Source organism: Carassius carassius, chromosome 9 (assembly GCF_963082965.1).
Source record: "Carassius carassius chromosome 9, fCarCar2.1, whole genome shotgun sequence".
Lineage (NCBI taxonomy): Eukaryota > Metazoa > Chordata > Actinopteri > Cypriniformes > Cyprinidae > Carassius > Carassius carassius.
This window is the reverse complement of record NC_081763.1, coordinates 9,057,364-9,080,772: the sequence shown is the minus strand read 5'-3', so window position 1 is coordinate 9,080,772 and position 23,409 is coordinate 9,057,364. Positions and strand designations below refer to the sequence as shown.

The window sequence follows — 23,409 nt, the reverse complement described above, 5'->3', positions numbered from 1 at the left end:
GCTAGAAAAACTAGCTTAACTAGTTATCCAGAAGGATAAATTATTATATCTATACTTTATAGTTAAGAGTTTAACTTCACAGAAGTATCCCACACTGTTTATGAGAGGTGTGTTATTACTTTTGTAAACAAACAGACATACTTTTTAATAGGCATGTGATAAAACAGACACAAAATACCACAGGAGGGATCCAAGCCATATCTAAAGACCAGAATATCATAGAGGTTGATTTTTATTTTATCATTTTTTTTTTTAAATATAGGCAAAAACACAGAATCAAGCTGATTTCAATCATTGTCATTTACATTTTTTTTAAGTGTTTTTCAAAAACTAAGTGGATGTGGCGAGGAAGGATGAGAGGAAATGAGTTTATTAAAGAAACATGAGATGTGAAGCACATCAGTTCCTCTGAGTGAAGGCGCGCTCTGCTTCTCTGTTGTTGTTTTCAATTATTAAAAATGCTACATGGCAAAACTTTCTCTTTAAGCCCAATTAGGTACAGTCTATTCAAATGTGACAGTTCTGCTTAGAAAAGGTTTTTGCTTATTCATTCATTTAAACATCAATTCAAATCTAACAAATACACTGCAAACAACCTTTTAGCTGCATATTTACAGTTAATAAGTACTTTATATTTAAAAAATGTTTTAGAAAACTAAGATTTAGGGAAATATTGTTGTTTATTTTTATATATTACTGAATCCAGTGCTTTGGCTGCGGAAACGCATGCCTCGTGCGGTTCGTTCCGTTGTGTTCTCCCTTAATCAATCATATCATAGCTGAATAAGTGATGAGGGATTGAAGGATATCAATGATGGATGAGATCTGTATGAAATAGTAATCGAGTCTGATTGCCTGTGTGCTCTGTGTTCAGCTCCTAAACTCTCTGTGTTTGTTTAGCAGTGCAAAACATTGCTCTGTGACTCAATGCATTTGATTATTTCACGGAGAACTCCTCCATTCACATCACCATCTAAACAATCTCAAACGATCATCAGATACCAAAATGAGTGTGCAGAGCTGCTTTCTGTCCCCACCAAACTAATTCTTGTTGACGCCATTAGCAGGTGTCGACATGAAAGTGTCTAATCTGTCTTTACAACTCTAGCTCTGATCATCTCTCCTGTACTAAAGCTCAGGCTCATTTATTCATCACAGTTCAGCTGTGCGACAGAAATCACACTGTGTAGATTTGAGAGCGATTTCAGCGAAGGGGAAATTAAGACACGTAATTATTCCCTGGGTCTGTCACTTGTCTGAACATTTGCTCATGTTAAGCACATGCACATGCTTTAAAGAAAAATCATTGCAGTCTTATGTTAAAATTGTGTTTTCAACATAACAGCAAACTAAGTGGCATCTGTGCTCAAATGCTGCAGGATGTTTTTTTCTTTTCACTATCTTCATATATATTCACATCAGTTTTGCTCATTGTCTTTTAATCAGCTGGTGTTTTGGTGGATGTATGTAGTCAGTTGTCCTCAGGTTCACACAGGTGTGCTCACCGAGGAGCCACAGCAGTAGAGAATCACATTAACTGTCATCTACTAACGTCTGACAAGCACAAAAGTGTCACAGTAGCTTTATCTTCATTTGAGCCTCCTTCTGTCTGTTGCAGACCATACTGGTTGGAGACAGTGGAGTGGGGAAGACATCTCTGCTAGTGCAGTTCGACCAGGGAAAATTCATCGCAGGATCCTTCTCTGCTACTGTGGGCATCGGCTTCACGGTGAGTCTCTGCTGAAGATACTGCACAGACACTGCTTTCTCAGGACACACAGCAGTTTTCTCTGGGAGAAAATACAACGCACAGGACCAAATACACTGTTAAATAGTAATAATAATAAATTAAATTATTGTTATTATTATAAAACATTAATAAAAAAATAAATACGTACATAAAAAGAACCACTTTATGTGTATAAATAAAAAATAATAATACTTTTTAGGTTTAATGAGTGGAGCAAGAAAAATAAATTTACATTTTTCTCTTTTTCTGTGATTTAAGTAAACAGAACTGTTAAATACACTCAGACCATACGAACATAAAGCAGAGACAAATATTAGATATCATTATTTTAATTAAAAATAATATCAAATATTAAAAAGTAAGTGGGAAAAAGATATACTGTACATATATATTTTATGCAGTTTGTAGGAGTTTGCAGGGGAAAACAATATGCTTTAAAATGTGGGGTAAATTAGTGAATGTTTCAGATGATTTTAAACCCTATCATCCTCTACATGCCAACCTTATATCTAAATATGTTACTATTAATATTAAACACATCACGTGTGTGTTCTTCTTTCTGAAAAGTATCAGTAGTGTCCAGGTCAGCTCTTTCTACTGTCATATCTCTAGAGCCGCTGGGCTTTCTCAACACAGAGCGTCTGATTACAATAATATGATAATGATCATTTCACTGCAGGCTCTGATTATAATTACAGAGGGATCTATCTGGACTCGGTGGGATCATCATAGTTTGTTGTTTTCCAAGTGTTTTTTCCCCCTTTCATATTTTGTAATTAGTGTTTTTGTGTGTGAAACAGAGTGTTTAATATGTGTGCAGAATATGAGCAGAGTACACTTTGTAAATAGGATTTTTTTTTCTTTTGCACAAATAAATACTTATTTAGGTAGACCATGCCAAGAGCGAGCTTAAAGAAGACATGCATGAATACTCAGCCATCCTGCAATATACAGGCACAATATTTCTGCAGATCATAACAAGAAAAAATATAGATACTGTTAAATATAAATGATTATTAAGGTATTTGTTGAGTGTTTGTTATAAGGCTGTTCTTTTCATATGTTATGTTCTTATGTAATGCACATAAACTGAATGGATGAGTGTGTGTTCCACTCATTGCTCAGTAGGGGGCGCACTAAACACACGCTTTTACAACAGAAATTAACGCTCAATTCATTTGTAACACTAAGTTGTGAAAGTTGTAAAGCATACCATAAGAATTGTGACATTTTATATTTCCTTGATGGATTTAAAGACCTGTTATCATACGGACACATGCAGGACAATCCACTGAACAATGATGACACAGCAAGAGGTGTTTAAGAGGACTTCCATATTTCAGGTAAATTATGAAAAATGAAGTGCCCTTTTCAAACTACTAAATATTTACGGATTTGACATTACAAAGGGCTGCATTTTGTCAAACCTCATCTGCATTGGCCGTATAGCGCCGCGACAAACCCCAACATTGAGCGAAACTCACAAAAATTGAACGAGCAGGTAAGAATCCTGTCAATCTGAAACAGAACACGAAATGGGCGGGGCTATAAATAAACAATGTTTATTATGTTTTTAGTGCTTGGATTTGTATTTTTAATTCACAGATATTATTAAAGTTTCTTGGTCGCATTATTTAGTCATAAATATTTCATGCCCAGACTTTAATGTCCGCTTCTGAAGCGCCACAAAAAAAAAGACACGTGTCACGTGGTATGTGTTACTTTTCACCGCGATGTTTAGAATGGACCAATCACAGTCGTTTGCGATGCCTTCTCTTTCCATGTAAATTATTAGAAATTGCTGGCGCTCGTTTTTTTTGTTTTTTTTTTGGTGTCAGAATAGATTTGAACGATTAACGTTCTGGTGTACAAATGTCTCTAATTAAAAAAAAAAAAAAAAAAAAAAAAACTTCCTAAGATTTGAATGGGGTTGAACCATAGACTGTAAAAAAACAGGGTTGAACGGAGGATGGGCTTTCTAAGCCTTGAAGCGCCCCCTGCATAAAGAACAGTTTTATGTCACATAAAAAAACATATTGGCAAGCATTTGCCGCTCAACAGACGCGACGCGACAAAACCCCAGCGCTCCCATTATAATGAACGAAGCAGCGCGCTCGCGGTACCGAGATATCGCTGATTCTGTGGGGCGCGCGCGTCGCGTCATTGGTCGATCTCCTCCTCTCAATCAGTGTGATCAGATGTGATCTGGCACCTGTGTGTGAAACACCCCCCGGAGCCTGTTGCTCATGTGTGTTGTGGAGCGACCCGCTTCTTTGCTCTGTGTGACTATGCGCGCGACTGCACGATAACGATCATGTTTCGCAGCTTTGCGCGGTACTGATGATGAAGAGGACGCTTTTCAGATAGATACATTTGTGTGTGTGTGTGTGTGCTTCTTCATGTCCACTGGTCTGTCCTCATCCTCCTCTAACATCTGATGAAGTTTGGGCTCGTTTTAGATGCACTATGTGATGCATCTGTGATATAGTCACCGGCGCGTCTCGAGAAGAACACGGAAAGCAAGGTCCTCGTTATTCGTTTCCGCGATGTCAATGAGAAAAGCCACATTGACGGAGAATGAGGTTAAAAACGGAACATCGAGGAATGTGCTGGAGCGATGCGCCTCGGTCAATGAGTATTTTGATATCGCTTTCAAGGTGTGAGTTACATTTTATTGTTTAGTTTATTGCTGGTGTCATGATTTGTATTGCTGTTGGGTCTGAAACATTGGCTCAGTATTAGTTGGCACCTGTGGCGCGCGTGAGTGCGACTTCTCGGAAATCACTTTTTAAGAATGCAAAGGCATGCTCACAGCCATGCAAATGTCAGAATTCACTTTACATGGCTGCAAACATGTCTTTTTACATGCAAATTTAATAATGTCTTAATAGTACAATATAGCATTGGTTCTTCAAAACTGGTTAGTAAAATTGCAGTCAACTTAGCAAAATTATTAAAATGAACATAGTATTTTGCAGATTCAAGTTAAACCTTTATTCTGCAGTGTATGTAAGTTGTATTTTATTTTTTTTGCATGGATCTTATCTAACATTGTTTACCCCCCTGCTGCCCACGAGTGTCACAAGCCACCAGTTAGGCTGCATTACACACACATATATTTTTTATTTTATTTGATGCATTTCCTCTAATATTTAAGTAAAGTGATAGTAGTCTGACACTTCCTCAATGGTGGATAAACATTGACTCGGAGAGGGAGTCATTTATGCATCTAAATACTTATCTATATACTCTGAAGAATCACAATTGAGATAAAACATCAAGTCTCTGGGATTCCAGAATGATTTTTTTTGGTCCAATCCGAGGAGCTATTTTTGCCTCCGTCTTATTTGTAGTGTGGAAGATGCATAGATTTAAAGTGCTAAATAATGTGCAATGTTGTAATTGCGCAACAGTTGTTCCTGCAAATGATATTATGCAATACCAGTAAAACGCAATTGGGTAAACACGCATTTCACAATTTGACTTTCCTCTCCAATACAATGCATTTTCTTTTCAGTTAAAAACAACTGCGTCTTGGTGTTAAAGTCAACATGGAAGCAAAACTTACGTTCTAATATATGTTCCTGGTTTATTGTGCACGATTTTACTGCTGTATGTTATTCGCAGTCATTTAATTCGCTCTTATTTTCTGACCCTTTCTCTCTTCTCACTTTTCACACTCCAGTCATTTTCCACGGATTGAACTGATTCTTAGTTTCACAGTTTTGTCTTGTTCCACTCCAAAAAGGTCAAATTAATGAAGTAAGGAGTGTTGGGAGTGTTATTCCATGTTGACTTTAACATAGAGTTGGTGAACAGTTAGAGCTCATTAAACGAAGCCAGGATGTGCGTAATAAAGTGGTTGTAGGCCTAACAGCTGTCTCTGACCCTGACGCCTTTAGGTGATGTTGCTGGGAGACTCGGCAGTGGGGAAGACCTGCATCCTGGTGCGCTTTAAAGATGGTGCCTTTCTGGGAGGCAACTTCATTGCCACAGTGGGGATAGACTTTAGGGTGAGCCTGCAGGGGACGAAGCTGTTTGCTTCTCTTTTTGCAACATGTTTATATCTACTGATGGAGGTCATACCATGATAAATCTATATCTTGCGAAACTGAAATAAATGTTTCCTGTATTGTAAGTTTCAGAGCTGAAAGTTTTGTCGCTTGCCGCTTTAAATGCTCAAGCTCTTTTATGTCGGGTGGCTCGCATTGTTTTTATCATTCAATTTGATGATGTTGCGAACATCATTGGAACGTTTCTTTTGAATGTTGGCGTGAGATGAAAATTCACTCTATTTTACAAATGTTATTGTTAATGATTCATCAATGCATATTTATTTTTTTAATCTGACCTTGCAATCTGACGTATGCTGGTCTTCCAGTAATTCAAACCCCTTTCCTCCACAATTGGGTGCAAGTTGGCATTCAGTTTTTAGTGCACGACCACGTCTCAAAATTAATTTTCCTTTTACAATTATCTGTTACCTTTCGTTGCAATACAGAAGAAAAGATCTATTGCTACTTCAGTTTCACCAAGACCTTAAAGACCCAATGAAATGGTGCGTATCCTATTAAAACAGGAAGTTTGAGTGAGATCAAAGAGCTCATCAGCCTTTGTCTCCATCACAGCCAGGAACCTTCATTTGCTAATTACAATCACTACCAACATTGTCACTGTAGAGAGCATTTGATTGGACAAAAATTGGTATATGCTCCTAAATGCAAGATGAGAGCCATCAATATTTTTGGTTTATTTTCTCAAACTGTCATGTTTTTTTGGCCTCATGACTGTTAATGCACCATTATGCTAATGTAAGAGGCTGTTGTAAATTGACATTAAGGGCTTGTTTTTTATTGGAGGAAAATAAAGTTTGTCATGCTCCACGAATAGATTTTTGCCCTCAATCCAAGACAGTCGATTTGGTTTCACAGTATGCGTTTTTGCAAGGACGTGAAGGTTATCTTGGTGTGTGATGTGGACCAGTTTCCAACGTCAGCTTCGAGTAGAAAGTGCCATGCTTGGAGACAGAAGGTGTCTTGAGGAAGTTCAAGAACCTCTTTAAACCCTCGTTCTTTGATCGCCTGCCAACAACGTCTGAAATGAAGCATCTTATCTGCTGCAGCTCGGAGAAACAGTGAAGCGTTTCTGTGCTGGTATTTTCTTTGAATGGCACAGCGGCAGCACTATAGCCTGTGTCTATTTTGGGCTCTTCCTTGTAGCACTTGCTCAGCATGAGGATGTGTGGGAGCCAGAGCAGAGCGAGTCTGATGCCAGAGAAATGGAAAACCATTACAACAAATTGATGGCTGTGCTTGATTGATGCTGGATAGGCAGAGGAAAGTAGTATGTATGTTTTTACTAAATCAATATCCTTTCCGGTGTCAAAAGGGCCTTGCAACTGACACAAGGTCAGGTTTCCATTTCTCAAATAATAGGTTGAGATTCAAATAGATTGGTAGAGCAACTCCTAGATGAATGTCCTATAGGCATATATCATCGCCACTGTAGGAATGGAAATGGTAAGGAATTTAATGATTCTGGCCTTTTACTTTTCCATTATTGATTCTTTTAGTACTTTCGAGGAAGAGCCCGTCAATATTTGTTCACGACTGAGACTAATGTAAAGGGGTAGACCCAAAAATTGTCAACTCGCCTTCATGTTGTTCCAAACCAGTGGAAGTGAACGGAGCCCAAAGTTGACTATCATGCTTCAAAAATCCACCATAAAGAAGCACAAGTATACACAGTCATTTGATAGATTAGTGTGAAGAACAGGCCAAAATGTAGATTATGATTTTGTTTTGATTTGCTGCTTCTCTTTGTGTGTTTTGTGGAAGAAAGCGAGTCTTACAGGTTTGGAACGAAATGAGGTTGAGATTTCGTTTTGAGAATATTTAGTTTTGCACTGTATGTTTTTAAACTTAAATCAGTAACTCATAAGAATGGCTGAGAGCATTTTTAGTGTTATAATCTATATCTCTGTTGACAATTAGGGAATATTGCAATAATGTTAAATCTGTAAGCTGATTTCACTCACCTCTTACGACTTAAATAGGCAATGTTTTCAAACCAACTAGATTCCCAAAACTAATCATCGCTACAGGTTTTTTTTTTTTTTTGTCTGTGGATTTCATTTTATCTTATTCTGCAGCTTGTGTTGGCTTGCCCTTGGAGAAACAAGAAGACATCTGAGCTCTGTCGAATGCACTTCTGTCAAGAAGAATTGTGTTTTCATTCAAGTCAGATATGTAATGCTGATTGAAGGAACAATACCTGCGTCCTTATTGAACCGGTTAATGCTCTCCTTGAATTGCTTTGGACTCTGCTCTGATTTCATGTTTTATGCAGAACTTCCTGGAAGGAGTAAACAGCCAAAGCGTCCATTTGTGATTACTATTACTCTATAGTCAACCACAAAAGCAGTTTTGTCATCATTTACTCCCTTGTAGCTCCAAACCTGTGCCTTTTTTCTTTTTGTGAATCCTTATCCTTACATCAGTTACTTGGCAAGCCAGATTTGAAATGATTTCGTGGATGATGGATTGATTATTTGACGTGATTTGATTTAAATGATGAAGTGTGCAATTTATGTGCAAGTGGTGACCGCTACAAATCAAACTACTTTGAGTTTTCTCTCCATATTAAGCTGAGAAAGGAGTGAATAAAATGACATGCTTCAGCTTCAAACGCCTACGTTTTTTGATCTGTCAGCATTAACTAAAGTCACTGTGTACGGTAGATGTTCAGGATTGAATGATTGGGTGCCTGTATGTGAATGATAATTACTCATCAGTGAAAATCTCATTTCCATTTGTATGACTGACGTCTCTGATTGCACTGCCATTTGGTGCACGAAAGCATCTGATAAGTCTGGTTCTCTCAGCGCAGAAGGTGCGATTTTAAAACATTTCGCTCACAAAGGAAGTAACGGCTGACGTCAACAGGAAATTATGCAGGGAGCTGGTCTGTTATTTCATCTACACGCTGTATAATTAAGTCTATGTGGAGAGCCTGGCCACACAAAAGCAAAATAGCACAGTTCGAGATCTCACTTAAGTAGTGCAGCTAAATTGTTTTCCTGTTTGGTTATATGCATGATTTCCTTGAATAACAAACTATTTACTGCTCATTATGTTGCCTTTCAGAGCATTGGTGAAAATAAGCAGTGCATTGTGGTTTTCTGAGTGCTGTGTTTTAATGGGTTTTTCTTCTTCTTTCTGTTGCATAATAAAAAGAATAAGGTGGTGACTGTGGATGACATGAAAGTCAAACTCCAGGTAAGCAAACAAGACAAGGATCACTATTAATTTCACTGATTTGAGCTCTGTATTGAACTCCTGTCCTGTACTGTTTGGCATATGGGCATGAATAATGTGACTTGAGCAGATGGTTGCTGTTTGATCAGATTTTCACCTGTTGGATGATAAAGCAGATTACAAAAATACCATAGTTTTAGAGTGAAGGAGGGATCATAAGTAACAAAAGTTGCATTATTTTCAAGTAACTAGTGAAGTAATGCATTATTTTGACCCTGTGTTGAGAGAACGTCCTTCAAACTGAGGCTTATTAATTTCACTTTTGGTTTAAGAGGGCCTTTGCAGTTGACAGAAATATAAAGTTTTGCTTATTAGTTATTAAATTTTTGCGAGCAAGCCCAGCTCAGGTGACAAAAAGTAATGCAAAAGCGTTATTTTCCATAAAAAGTAACTAAGGCTGCCAATTAGTTACTTTTTTATGGGGTTTTATGGTTTGTAATGCATTGCTTTTAAAAGAAACTTTCCCCAACGCTGAAGAGAGCCGAGAAAGACCAGCAAGTGAACTCTTGACTTGGATCAGTCAGGATTCACTTAGCAAGCACCAGTAACACCCTAGCAACCACCTAGAAATGCCCTAGCAACCAGCCAGACTGCATGCGGTGGTGTGTTTTTTGTTCAATTTGGTTGGCCACCTGCCTGTTCTAAGATCAGGTTTATTGCATCAGGACAAAAATCATAAAACGGATTATTCATAATGGTTTCAGGTTTCCCTGTTTGTAAAAAAAGATGCAGTTGATGCATGTGCTGAATTCATGATAATTGAGACTTTTATTTTTCCAGTGAAGTGTTTTAATTTACCTGAATTCACCGCTGCTTGACACATAAATGAAGCTTGACCTGTTAACGCTCCTCTTCTGCAGATGTGGGACACGGCCGGTCAGGAGAGGTTTCGCAGTGTTACTCATGCTTACTACAGAGATGCTCAGGGTAAATACACCATCTTCACTGAGACGTTTGCACTTCTAACAGACTTCATTACTGGTGCGATATCTTTATCAAAGCAGTAAGTCATGTAGCACGTCCCAAAGCCTTTCAGTGGGGTTGAGGTCAGGACTCTGTGAATTATTGAGCTTGATGAATTATCATCCTGGAGTATGTGCTTGGGTCTTACAACATGGTTGTTTGTGAAATAAAAAGTGTTGTTGCCAAACATGCCAGAAACATATTAATCAATGCAATAATGATTGAATCATTAAATCTTACGCATTTACTTATCTTAATCCAGCCAGCAACACACACACATTTATATACATCATCGTTTCAGTCTCTGTGGGAGATCACTGCAGTGAACTTTAAACACTGCGGTGAAATTTATACAGTCACATCTCCTGAAGAACACGGCAGACTTTTGAGTCTGTGTTTAATTACTATAAAGCTCAGCTCGGAGTCATACAGTACGGTGTGACTTAAACACGCTGTGCTTCCCATTCCAGCTCTACTGCTGCTGTATGACATCACGAGGAAGTCCTCCTTCGACAACATCAGAGTGAGACAAACAAACATTTTGAGACGTTTTAAGATGCCTGTTTATTTGATGTTCTCGTTTTCTTGCTGTTGTTAGCGTGGGTTGTGAGATGAAATTCATTTCTACCACAGAAATGTCCCTCAAAGTGTTTTTTTTTTTTTTTTTTGCATGTCTTATCGCCACGCAGGCCTGGCTGACTGAAATCTATGAGTATGCACAGAAGGATGTGGTCATCATGTTGCTTGGCAACAAGGTAAGTGGGACTTCCTGAAAGGAGTGAACAGGAATAAGCAGACCCTCTTTAAATGTGCATTTAATGTTCAATGCACATGCACACACACACACACACAGAGAAAGAGAGAGAGAGCTACAAATCCGTTTTTTCTTCTTTTTTTTTTTGATCTCATTTCTGTTTTTCTGCCTTTTATGTGTCAGTGTGTCCTAAACCTTTGGTTGGCTTTTACCTTGTGGTGTGTGGTTAGGGTGTGTTCTGGTTTAACTGCTCTAACTGGTTTTGCAGTGGATTAAATAGTGCCCCCTAATGTCTGATATGAAAGGAAAGCTCCTGGGTTCAACACAGGCTGTATTATTAAATTATTATTTTGTTATTAAATTATTAAATTGTTTATTATTATTATTTTTTTTTTTTTTACAATTACCATATTTGATCCATCAGGCCTTCATTACTCATATAGTACAATTTAGATTAACGTAAATCAGTGAGATCTTTTTAACGACTGACTACTTACCAAAAATGACATATGAATATCAGCCGTCACTCTATATCTAACAATAGTGTCGTCTTAAAAAAAGATATTTAATGTAGTTTTATGATCACAGCGCGGTAGTTTTTATTGTGGTGGGCAAAGCATATAATGCACTGCAATACAGTGATGACAGAGACATGAACAAACAAATTCAGAGCTCAGACGTAAAGTCTGGTGGATCATATTTGATTTGTATAAAAATGATGAATGGAGAGTCATTAGTTATATTAAAAATGTGTCTTTGATCTTTCAAGCTGTTTGATGCCGCTCAGCGGGTGTTGCACTGCATCGGTCCGTGAGAAGTTTCATAAAAAGTGCATCCTTTTAAAATCAAGTGTTTTAGATGACGCCGAGGGGTGAACAAAGACCTCCTGTAGCGAATCGATGTGCTTTAAGAAAATATCCATATTCAAAATGTAATGATCACTGTAATCCAGCTTGTGCTCACTGTTGTAAATGAATCCGTTCTGGGTGAAATGATGTGTGAGGTCAACTTTGTGCATCAAACTGCTTGAAAGATCAAAGACGATTTTTTTTATGTAACTCCAACTGAATTCGTCTGAAAGAAGAAAGTCATATACAGCTAGGATGACTTCAGGGTGAGTCATTTATGGCTTAATTTTCATATTTGGGTGAACTGATCCTTTAAGTAGCTCCAGTCCAGTAAGTGTTTATCTTGAAATATTAAGCTATTCTAACATCTATGCTTATGTCAGTAAAGGTTTCACAGCATGAGGACACGTGTATCACGATCTGAAGCAGGACATATGTACTGTACAGTAGTACTAAAAGGCCTTTTACTTCGATAAAAAAAGTGTAAAGTATAAAATATATCAGATGACAGAAATCATGTAGTAGATTGTGTGCATCAGGTTTTTCAAGATTTTGTTCATTTAAAGCCCTTAGATATCTGCATATCAAATATGATGCAGTAGGCTTTATTGAGATGAGCTTCTGTGTCATTCTGCAGTGACCACAGAGAAACATTTCAGCTCTTCCCTAAGTGTTTACAGTAATGCATTTACAGGCTAACTATACTAGGCCAAGTTAGAAAAGTTCTCATCGATTTACACTACAAGCTGTCAGGATTTATTTTTCTCGGTGCAGCAAATTGCATTCATTTTCTCAATTTGGGCCTCTGAATGAAATTAGATTTTTCTGTTTGAGCTCCATATTCTCCTATATCATATTACAGGAACATAAAACATGATACAAACCATGAAACACAAATGCAAACTTTGGCTTCACAGGGTTAACCCACAACGTTTAATTAAATCCTAACAGCTGATTAAAACTGTTTTGATTTGATTCTGTAAAGACAACAAGGACATGTCATGTATTTGAGGGTAGTTCACTTTATTAAGAAAATGTCTTTCAAAAACACAAATGCATTACTCTGTAATATTAATGTGTAATTGTGTTTGTACAGTCAGACATGGCGGCTGAGAGGGTGATCACACACGAAGAAGGGGAGAAGCTGGCTAAGGTACGAACGGACATGAATGTAACACATCCATATAACCGCTATTACAAATGATCAGTAAACATTGCAGTTTATTTAAATGCAATGCTCTGCTTTTTTCTTTGTTGAAGGAATATGGAGTCCCTTTCATGGAGACAAGTGCCAAGACCGGCGTCAATGTGGAGCTCGCTTTCCAAGCCATAGCAAGGTTTGAGACTTTCTGTGTATAACATAAACATTAAGTGAATTCTACACAATTGTCACTATCACTATCGCTTGTATGCAGAGACAATTTGATCAGTAAGCAACATTGATATTAATATAATAGTTAGTGTTTTGACCCACTAATGTAGGACATAATTACATCGCTATATGTAATTATTACATAAAGTATAAAAAATACTTATATTGCCTGTAAACTATGGTTAAAGTGCAAGCATTTATGGCAAACTCCGATATAATTTAATGCAATTTCTATTTAAGCCTGCATGTCATCTATTGAAATATGTTTGTAATGTTGTGTAGTTGCACTTTAGTTACATTTAAAATGTATTAACTTTAAAGGTAATTTTGAATAACTCACTATACATTGCATTAAAGTATCTGGACTTCTTTAAAGCATGACGAAAGACTAAATATAAAAAAAATATATTTTTTTAAAGTAAAACTTTTTATTTGACATAAGGACACTTTTAAAAACTGCACTTTGTAATAAAGTGTGTAAAGAAACAGTCATGAAAGTGTCTCACTTTAAATAAAAAGTGCCCTTTCATTTTATTAATTATTTTGTCCACGGTTCGTTTAAAAAAAAAATATATATATATATACTTTTAACATCTCAAGTACACTACAAGTGCACATTCAGTACAATTAAGCACACTCACAGCTTTTATTCAAATGTAAGCGCTTCAAGGTTTTTCAAGCCTTTGTCGAACCGGCGTTCAAATGTTTCCTTGAACTTTGTTCATTTTTATATGTTTTCTCATTCAGAGAACTGAAGCACAGAAACATCATCCAGCAGCCCCATGAGCCCAAGTTCAAGATCCACGATTACATCGAGTCTCAGAAGCAAAAGTCCAGCTGCTGCGGCAGCATCATGTGACCAGCTCCACGTCTCCATCTCCAGACAACAGATATTCATGCACGAAGACGTGCTTTGTTTTGATGTGTCCGCTCCCGAGACCCCTGTTCGCTTTATAGTCAGGAATATACAGCCAAATACTGCTGAGATGCATCAGAGTAATATGATATAAACTGTGTTAATCCAGGTGTGTACAGTATCCAGGTGTGTCTGATTATTCCAGGTACGTTGTTTGTGTAACGTGGTTCCCGGGTTTCTTCTCTGATGGTTATAGCCTCTATCTACACACAGCATAAAATATATTAGTATTGTATTACATTTTATGCCACACAAATGTGCACAAACTGTGTCTGTAGTGTTTTTTTATTTAAGATTCTTTACTGTATGTTTTGAGTGTCTTGCAGAGTCAGAAAATCAGCTTATGTTAAGAATCATGTTTACAATCAGTATATATTGATGACTTAAAATCAATCATAGCACAGCTTGACCGAGTCAGGCCTGATTATGACATAAAATAGGTTTCTTTTTGCTCGGCGTACAAGCTTGTCACACTCATACACTCACTGTATGACTTAGAGATCGATGTGAAATGTGAATCTGGGTTGTATCGTACAATATTACGATTTGTCTCATCTTTACGCTTTACATTTTTCATAGTGATCACAAAGTGCCATGAGAAAGTCCAATGTGACCACATACAGTATGTGTTTTGTGAGAGGGTTTTTTGTGCTTCTGGTGTTTTCCATCGTTTAGTTCATATTTAAAGCCACAGGGGGCAGTATTACACATTGAGAATTACTCATCAATAATAACGAGCTTAATGATTAAATTGCCTTACCTTTGAGATTTCAAATGTGTGTCCTGTACTTTTAAATAATAAAGTGAATTACGTGAACATCAGGCTAATGGTCTCGGTTTGGGACAAGAGAAGATGAACAAACTTTATTTGAATGAGTAAATGCTTGTGATGTATTGTTCCTTGTAAGTTGTTTTGCATAAAGTCATCTGCCGAATTAATACATGTAAATGTTATTTGATCTTGGCGAGACATTAGTCTGAAGCCTGCTATTGGTCATGTGTTTGTGTGGTGACGTCATGAGTCATGTGACCTCACGCTGCACCTGTTTGCTAAATATTTGGCTCGTGGCAACGCGTAATGAGCTAGAAAGTGCATTATATCTGTCGAGTTCCTCTGTGATTGTTGTCTGTTTTTGCAGCAGCCAATCTGAAACTATTCATCATTTATAAATGTTTATAAACCATCATCATTTAGTATCTGTATGGGCATTGGACTTCAGATACTGTATCAAGGTTTATGTAAAGGGTGGCTGGTTAAGTTAAGCTAAATGCTTGCTAAAGACATAACCGATTGTAATAGTAGTTGCAGTGTGTTTCCAGCAGCTGCAGTGCATCTCATCCTCCTGGACTGAGTCATATTAACCAGGTCTGGATGTGAGATGTTACTCCACCTTTCCACCAAGATCTCACTTGAGAGAGACACATCTGGGAGTACATTGTGGTGTGCCAAGGCAGTGACTGTATTTCCTGTAGCTGTATTTCCAGTCTCCAGGTAGCACTGTCTTAAGTGTCTTACACTTCATTGCAGTTTATTGCCCTGGCCACATCTGCAGTCCTCAAGCCTCCTCCAGCAGAACTATAGCATGTTCACACAGGCGATCAGGATATATGCGAATAGCATGGTTCCTTTGGTAATGTATATTATTGCATTGCATGGCATTTGCTCCTTCAAAGAGCGAGGAACACACAAATCATTGATTAAACCCAGAAATGATTGACAAAATATTTATTTGAATTGTGAAACTAATTTTTTTTTCAAATTCCATTGGACGGTATTTGATTGGAAAATGTTCTGCTTAGAAGTTTCCTTTACATTGGGTTTGCTTGGTTTTTCCAACATTTAACCTTATAATATCTTCACTGACAGTGATGTCGCCTTGGAAGTGCACCAACTTTTGAACCAATTTTTGGGGGGGATTTGGCAGGAGGAACTGAAACCATAACTGCAGTTGTTATTTATAACATTTAACATGGTATTCATAATTTTCAATATCTCTTTAAAATCGCATTTTATGTATGATAATCTAAAGCCAACTTCCAAAACCGGTGATTCCCAATGGAGATGTCATCTGTGAAATGTGCTGATGGCGTTACAGTAAATACCATATGTGGAAAGTGCTAAACAAACAAACAAAAGAAAATAGTCCCAGCGATTACCCCAGTTCACCCTGCTGTCTCTTTGAGTGGGACAGTCATTAAAAGGAGGAGGAGGATCTTCAAGAGTCACTCCTCCAGGGGCTGGATCTGGATGCTGATGTGTTGCTGATCAAACTCTCGAACACTAGAACTTTCCCCTCATACTTTATCAACAACAAATCCCTTCATTGACGGAGGCCGAGCGTGTTAACATGCTTCATCCGTGAGTAACTGAGCGCAGGATTCTCGTGCATCCTTCGTTTCTATTTATTTGTCAGATTGAATCAACAGGTGCCTCGCGCGATGCCCAGCCAGACTCTGCGCCCGCGTCTCTGCGTCCTGGAGAAGGGCGAGAACGGATACGGCTTCCACATGCACGGAGAGAAGGGCAAAAGCGGCCAGTTCATCCGCCTGGTGGAGCCCGACTCCCCCGCCGAGGTGTCCGGTCTGCGCGCCGGAGACAGGCTGGTGTTCGTGAACGGAGAGCGCGTGGAGAGCGACAGCCACCAGCAGGTCGTGGCGAGGATACGCGCGAGCGCCGGGAACCTGGAGCTTATAGTGGTGGACGTGGACACCGACCAGCTGCTGAAGAAGCACGAGCTGAAGTGTCTGAAGGAGTTTGTCACGGAGGGCGTCCCGGTGCCCGAGTGTGATGATGAGGCCGAGAGCAGCGACGAGGTGATGCGGGAAGACACACCACCGCCACCGGTGCCCGAGAGGAACCGAGAAATCATTCCCGGTCACCTTCCCGTGGAGGAGAAACCCAGAACACCCGTGAGCTCAGAAACGGTGAGAGACCGCAGAGCATTGATTCAAAAGTACCATAATAGTATGAGAAGTAAAATAGCATTAAGTATGTTGTGACAGAAAAGTATGGTAGCCTGCTTATGAAGTTTTCAGTTTTTTTCTGTATACTTTAATGCATCATGCAAACACGATTATGATAATCATTCACCGTATAATGCACATAAAGGATGTAATTGTAATAGTTTTAACACTTGTAGTGTACTTCAAATTACCTTTCATTACTTTAACACTTTAATTACTTTCTTAATATGTATTTTCACTATGGTAAAATATACTTTAATGTCTCTTCTACTGAAACTTGTATGTCGTATATTTAAATATATTTACCCATTTATAATGCTTAAGTTGCAATTATTTACTTTTAAAGGAACTTGCTTTAGTATGCAAGTCAACTTGAAATCTTTTGACTTGATTTGAAAAGTGTAATTAATTGAATTAAGTGCTATTTACAGTATGCATGGGTCAAAAAAAGCACTCTGAATTTCTAAAGTTCAGCTAATTGTGTTTAAAATCAATTGAATCTATACATATTCATTTACTCACATTACATTCACAAGGGAAGTTATGTAATGAGAATCAGCCACTGAAGAAAAATTACTGGTTGAGAACTAATTTGAACATCTGAGCAAATAGTAACACCCCTGCTGTATATAACAAAGTACAGTGATATTACCACAAAGCTTTTGTGAATATACTAGCACAGTCATGCAAGTTTATACTAAAATAGCTAGTTGTCTCGTATAACCCACTAGGAAAGTACTGTAGTACCATGCAAATACAGTACACTGTGAATGAATATGCTACTTGTTAACAGACTAATCACTTTAACATGGTACTGCCACAGTACTTTTTGTAAAGGTTAAATTTAACCCTAAACTCTAATCCTAACCCTAACCTTTGTCTCTATAATTAGTCATGCTTAATTCACAGAAATATCAATCGGCTAGATTTTTCTGTCCATGTGTGCAGTTAAAAAAATGTGCTTTGTATTCCCCAAGCTATTATAACAGCGTGCTATGACAACTGTGAAATACACACCTACACACTGTAGTGCACTTGGCAGATCACATACTTAGTGCTTCACTGTTTGAGGAGAACGTCCTCCACAGGAACACAGTTAGTTCTCACAGGAGACAAACAACTGCATTCAGCCTCGGTCCAGAGTAAACACAATTTCACAGGATGTCTGGAGAACATCATTTGAAGCTGCTCACCTGATGAACAGATCATCTGTGTGTCTCAGAGCTGAAGGGTTATATTTTGCTCAGGTGACGTGCAGCTGTCTGAGAAAGCTCTTGTTGTTGTGTTTTTCTCACGCACGGCTCTATTTTCTGTTCAGACGGTTATAACCACGCTATCTTGTGTGTGTGTGTGTGTGTGTGTGTGTGTGTACTGCTCACATGATAATGATTTGCACATTACTCAAGGAGGAACAAGGCCAGACTCCACAACAGCTGGGCTCCCCATGGTGACAGTCCTGTTGACCGCCTAAACCCCCTTTTCATTCTCGTGTCATCTGCATAACCAAATTACCCACAATGCACCTCTGGGACTGTGCTCTGAGTGTGTGGATGCATGCGTCCTGCACCTGTAGTGATCTACTGTGTAGTGATCAGTCTGATCGGATGAGGGCAGGGCTTCTCTGAGGGTCACTTTGACAATTTTGGTTTATGATACATCAGAGAGAATATGTTGAACTATTTACAAGCCTCCACTCAAGTTATGTTTGTTAATTTTACTTGACAAACTGTACTTTTTGTACTATATGGGTATATATATATACCCATAGCTGATGATCAAAAATATTCCATATCGTTTTTTTTTTTTCCATATCGATTGTTACTCCCCCTAGATCTTCCCTAGAGCTTTGGTCTATCAAATCCAAATAGTAACCTCTCAGATCACCTTATTATCTGCTTGACATCCCCTGCCTAGCAAACACTTTAGCAATCGCCTTCACACTCTGGAAGAAAAAAGGTACTTTGAGGGTTGTATCTTTGAAAAAGGTACACTTTTGTGCCCTATTTAACCATAAATACTAAATAGTAGTAATTTAATGTTTTTGGGCACTTAATTGCATTTTAATTGCAATTAAATAATAATGTTTTATAGTATAAATTATATTAAATGCAATTAGTTGAACCTTAGAGTTCTTTTCTGACCCACTTAAATAGGAAATATGTGTTTTCGATGCTTCAACAACACACAGCTTCAATGGAGGGACTGAGAGCTCTCGGACTAAATCTAAAATATCTTAAACTGTGTCTCGAAGATAAATGGAGGTCTCACGGGTTTGGAACAACACGAGGGTGAGTTATTAATGACATAATTTTCAATTTTGGGTGAACTGTCCCTTTAAGTACTTAATTTTTATATGTAATTTCATAATTACTTCTGGTGTCTTTGCGATATGGTTAAAGTGTACTGTTGAATGTACAGACAAAAAATTATGATAAACTCAAATATATATTTTAATATAATTTCTATTGCAACGTATTTGTCATATATTTGCAATTACACATTTGTAATGATGTAGTTGTAATTTAAAACATTAAAAATATATTAACTATTATATCAAACAATGCAATAGAGTTAAAATTATAATCAAGCGCTTTACATGTGCTTTGGTATATTAGCCAACCCATCAAAATTAGAGTACTTCTTTAAACCATGACAAAAGATTAATAACATGCTAATTTAGAACATTTTATTTGACCTTTTTTAAAAAGTGCACTTATAGTACTTAATTGTACTAACACAGTAGTTTGAAAGTGAACTATATTTAAGGGCACTTAAGTGGCCTTATTTAATTGATATTATATTATGCAAATACAGTAAAAAAAATAAAATAAAAACTTACTTTAAAGATTTGAAGTACACTACAAATTCACATGCAATGTAATCAAGCACACGTCTCTTTCTTCAAACTAGCCTTCAAACAGATTTAAGTTTGAAAAGTTTTGTCAAACTGAGACTGTGGCAAAATAGGCAAAAATACATCACATGTTGCACAGGACTCCACATAGATCGGAGTGTATTCTCGGTTAAAGAACTGCCCTTTAAAACCGGCTGATGTTGCAGGTTCCATCCTTTTGTGATCACACAAGAGTTAAGAATCTTACCAAATTCTCTTTGGTATTACAACGTGAGCATTTGAATGAGAAACTGAGAAAACCCGGGCTGTGTTTTGATGTTTTCATGAGCACCACATGACTCCTCCCATAGTTTCCATGTTAAGAGCCTGTTGCTTTCCTGTACTGCTCCGAAGGGAAGTCAGAATGAAATCTTTGAGGATAGCAGGGCTGTTTTTATGATGACTGATCTTACATAAGCCTTTTCTCTGAGCCAATTACTTGCGTGGAAGTGCTTTTGTGTTGGATTAAAGTGACTGTGACTCCCCAGGTCAACTGCTGTTTCTTGCATAACTTCTCTGTCAGGAAGAACTAGGGTACGTCATCCCGTGGCCGCCGGGCACATTTACTCTGGAATCTCAGTGACCGGGCAAGATCCCTGATCTACTTCATATTAAAGGGGTCATATGATGCGACTTCAATTTTTCCTTTCTCTTTGGAGTGTTACAAGCTCTTGGTACATAAAGAAGATCTGTAAAGTTGCGAGACTAAAGTCTCAAACCCAAAGAGATATTCTTTATAAATCGTCAAGAGTCAAGAGTCAACAACTCCTATAACATTTATATTGAAAACACTCATGGAGAAACAAGAACATGTGATCGGGGTGTTTTTGAAAGTGGATCTTCAAAGAGTCTGTAGACAGTCTGTGGGAATCTGTTCTTGGAGCCGCTGGCTCACCAGGCTCTCCAGAAAGCTGAGAGCAGTTTCCTCCGATTGTTTTCATGGATGTGCAGATATGACACTTCCCCTGTCTTTAAGCACTGATCTAGGAGCAGTGCTCCCACTCTTAGTCTACAAACAACAAGAACAACATTTGACCCTGAATCTGTAGAAGTTCAGGATCCAGACAAAGGAAATACTTTTGGTTTTGTGGTTGGATTCACTTTTTCCACAAAATGTAGTATGTCTTAGTAAATATTCAGAAGTATTTGTTAGTTGTAGTGCGGTCCGGCACTTTAAAAATAGAGATTTTGGTCTGTTTTACATCAGCGATTGTTTGGTTTGGCATGAAACCAGGTTTCCAAAAGCTGGTGTGCACCAGTGAACCGAAACTAGGTGAAACCCAGGTCAAAATCATCTTAATCAATCATATGTATGCAGAATGTCCAAACTAGTTTTATTTCATTCTCATTGATCTACGTAACTTTGATTTACCAGTATCTGGTTACGTTCTGTCCTGTATCTGTAGCTTTTTGACCTGCTACATTGTTGTCAATGTGAAAGCCAAGTATTTAGAGATCAAATTGCACTGTACCTTTAATAAACAAACACCAGTCTCTGTGTGGTATGGCCTGAAACAGATGATTGTTAGAATGTAAACACAGACTGTATAGATGGAGGTGGGTGGGTGCAGGTTCCTCTGAAGGTGTTCGTGATTGCTTGTGTGTGTGTGTGTGTGTTCTTTGTATAGTGTCCGGGGGGAGATCTGTTCTTCATATTGTGAGAGCAGGCCAAACCCACCTCACACTCATAGACAGGCCAGTGCCAGAGGAAGAGCAGGTGAAGAGGGTTTTTCCTCTTGGGGTTTGTGGATGGAATCTACTGTGGCAATAAGCTAAACCTTTTATTTAACAAAGTCTGACTTGAAATGGCAAACTTTATCAAGCTAAAATAGATTAGCATCTCCGCTATGGCCAATCACACTGCTACAAGCACAGAAACATGTAAAGAGCTTGTATAGACCAGTTCAGATCAGGTTCATGAATAAATGCATTACATGTGTTGAGACGGAGGAGATAATTAACTAAATAATCGGTCCCAGGGAGTGTATGTATATGAAAATGTGGAAGGGGCCATGTATCGAACCCTGAGGTACCCCAAGTGGGTTTCTGATGTAATTTAGGCTGTTTTCTTACTGTTTGTATTTTTAAGTCAGAACTTTATGGTTGCATCATCAACATGAATACTGTCATGAGCCAGACTTAATAAGAGACAATTCTAGTTTCACTGAAGTGACTCAATAACACTAATGTAAACGTGTCCTAATACACTCCTCCCTTACAGGATACCACGAAGGACATGCCCATAGGTTTGGAATCAGACCAGTTGAGTGGATGGAGAGGGATAGATTCGTTTCCAGAGATGAGGAATAGACTCTGTTCTGTCTGGAGTTTTGTTAAAGACATAATAGGGCTCAGTTTTGGGATATGTTTGTACATTTAATAGCTCTGATACCATTCTGAGAGAGTTCAGTAATACACCACCTGTTACCAGAACAAGAGTACAAGTTCATTACTGGCTCATGAACACTCACTGTTTGTTTTTGTTTTACATCATCTGTGGTCTTGTAGCCTAGAGATGGGTAAGCTTGACAGTGAGGTTGATCATTTGCAGACTATTTAGTCTAATATGGGTGACCTTTGGACCTGACAGGGTGAAATGAAGCTGTGTGAATGGAAATGTTTTGACCTTGTTGAGAAACATCTTTAATTTTTGTGGAAGCTATAATTTGTCTCATCAAGCCTTTGTTTCTTAGCACAGATGTAACTTGTGTTATACAGTGACCATGGAGATCAGTCCACTGTAATACGTGCAATTAATCTATAAGAAGTTCACTAGGGAATTATTTATATATTAGGGCTATGTGTAAATATTTGTTGTCATCAGAGGGTTTACTTTTCAGTGTATTCTAAAGAACTGTTGGTCAAGATTGTTGTATTAGAAAACCTACAGGATATAGTTGTCACAAACCATCTACCATACAATATGTATCTAGAGTAGATTATACAGTGTTTTCCAACCCTGTTTGTAGGGATACACCTACATTTCGGATGTCTCACTTATCTGGCTCATCCATTTTAAATCTTGGAGCCTCTGCTAGCAACCTGAATTGAATCAGGTGATAGACAGAACTTGAAAATAGGGTGTTGGGCCTGTTTGTGTGCCACAAAGAACAGAGTTAAGAAACATTGCTATAACCCCTTAACTGTCACTCACGTTTTTGAACATAGACTTTATAGTGCACGATCCAAACTTAAATTTTTATAATTCATGAATGAAAACATTTTGTAACATGATATTGATGTACCATTTACATGGTAATGCAATGTCTGATTTTATAATGGGTTTTAAAGGATGAATTTTGAGATTTTAGGTTTTCAGTCGATATATAACTTCTGATGATTTCTAAAATGTGATAGAGAAAAAGGCAATGAAGTCTTTTTTTTTTTAAACAAAGGTCAAAACTCCTGTTATAATGTAGATTTATGAGGGTGCACTCTTGTCATAAATTAATCTATTACTTTTCCTACATTTTTAACAAAAAACATTGGTAAAATATATATTTGGGAGTCTTAGACCTTTCCAACGATATATAGTTTGTCAAGATTAGATCAGATTTAATTGTAATATAGTGAAGTAAACGTAGGCATCGCGTATACGGGACGGGGTGACAGTTATAAACCACCACAAATCTA

General features: G+C 37.9%; 2 protein-coding genes across 3 annotated transcripts in view; both read left to right on the top strand.

The window, feature by feature from the left end:
- The first annotated feature begins 3,892 nt into the window (after window positions 1-3,892).
- LOC132148867 (ras-related protein Rab-37-like) lies at window positions 3,893-13,873 on the top strand. Of its 2 annotated transcripts, none has more exons than XM_059557617.1 (9): window positions 3,893-4,407; window positions 5,653-5,763; window positions 8,986-9,027; window positions 9,927-10,047; window positions 10,500-10,552; window positions 10,719-10,784; window positions 12,728-12,784; window positions 12,892-12,968; window positions 13,751-13,873. In XM_059557617.1, exons 1-9 carry the CDS (start codon window positions 4,297-4,299, stop codon window positions 13,860-13,862), a joined length of 750 nt encoding a protein of 249 aa, XP_059413600.1. In that variant the 5' UTR covers window positions 3,893-4,296; the 3' UTR covers window positions 13,863-13,873. The 2 variants fall into 2 exon arrangements, with proteins under 2 accessions (XP_059413600.1, XP_059413602.1); XM_059557619.1 differs by having other exon boundaries at window positions 3,906-4,407; window positions 9,927-9,993.
- A 2,261-nt stretch (window positions 13,874-16,134) lies between these two features.
- LOC132148866 (Na(+)/H(+) exchange regulatory cofactor NHE-RF1-like) overlaps window positions 16,135-23,409 on the top strand; it is a 33,023-nt gene continuing 25,748 nt past the window's right edge. Inside the window, exon 1 of the mRNA XM_059557616.1 lies at window positions 16,135-16,844. Coding sequence (XP_059413599.1) covers window positions 16,359-16,844 — 486 coding nt within the window. The 5' untranslated portion in view covers window positions 16,135-16,358. The remainder of the gene's footprint in view (window positions 16,845-23,409) is intronic.

What these genes read in the sequence shown, in the direction of transcription:
- LOC132148867 (XM_059557617.1), top strand. Translation starts at nt 4,297, where the DNA reads ATGTCAATGAGAAAAGCCACATTGACGGAGAATGAGGTTAAAAACGGA. An exon ending in CAGTGGGGATAGACTTTAGG is followed by an intron (nt 5,764 to 8,985) that starts GTGAGCCTGCAG and finishes CATAATAAAAAG; the next exon opens with AATAAGGTGGTGACTGTGGA. An exon ending in ACATGAAAGTCAAACTCCAG is followed by an intron (nt 9,028 to 9,926) that starts GTAAGCAAACAA and finishes CCTCTTCTGCAG; the next exon opens with ATGTGGGACACGGCCGGTCA.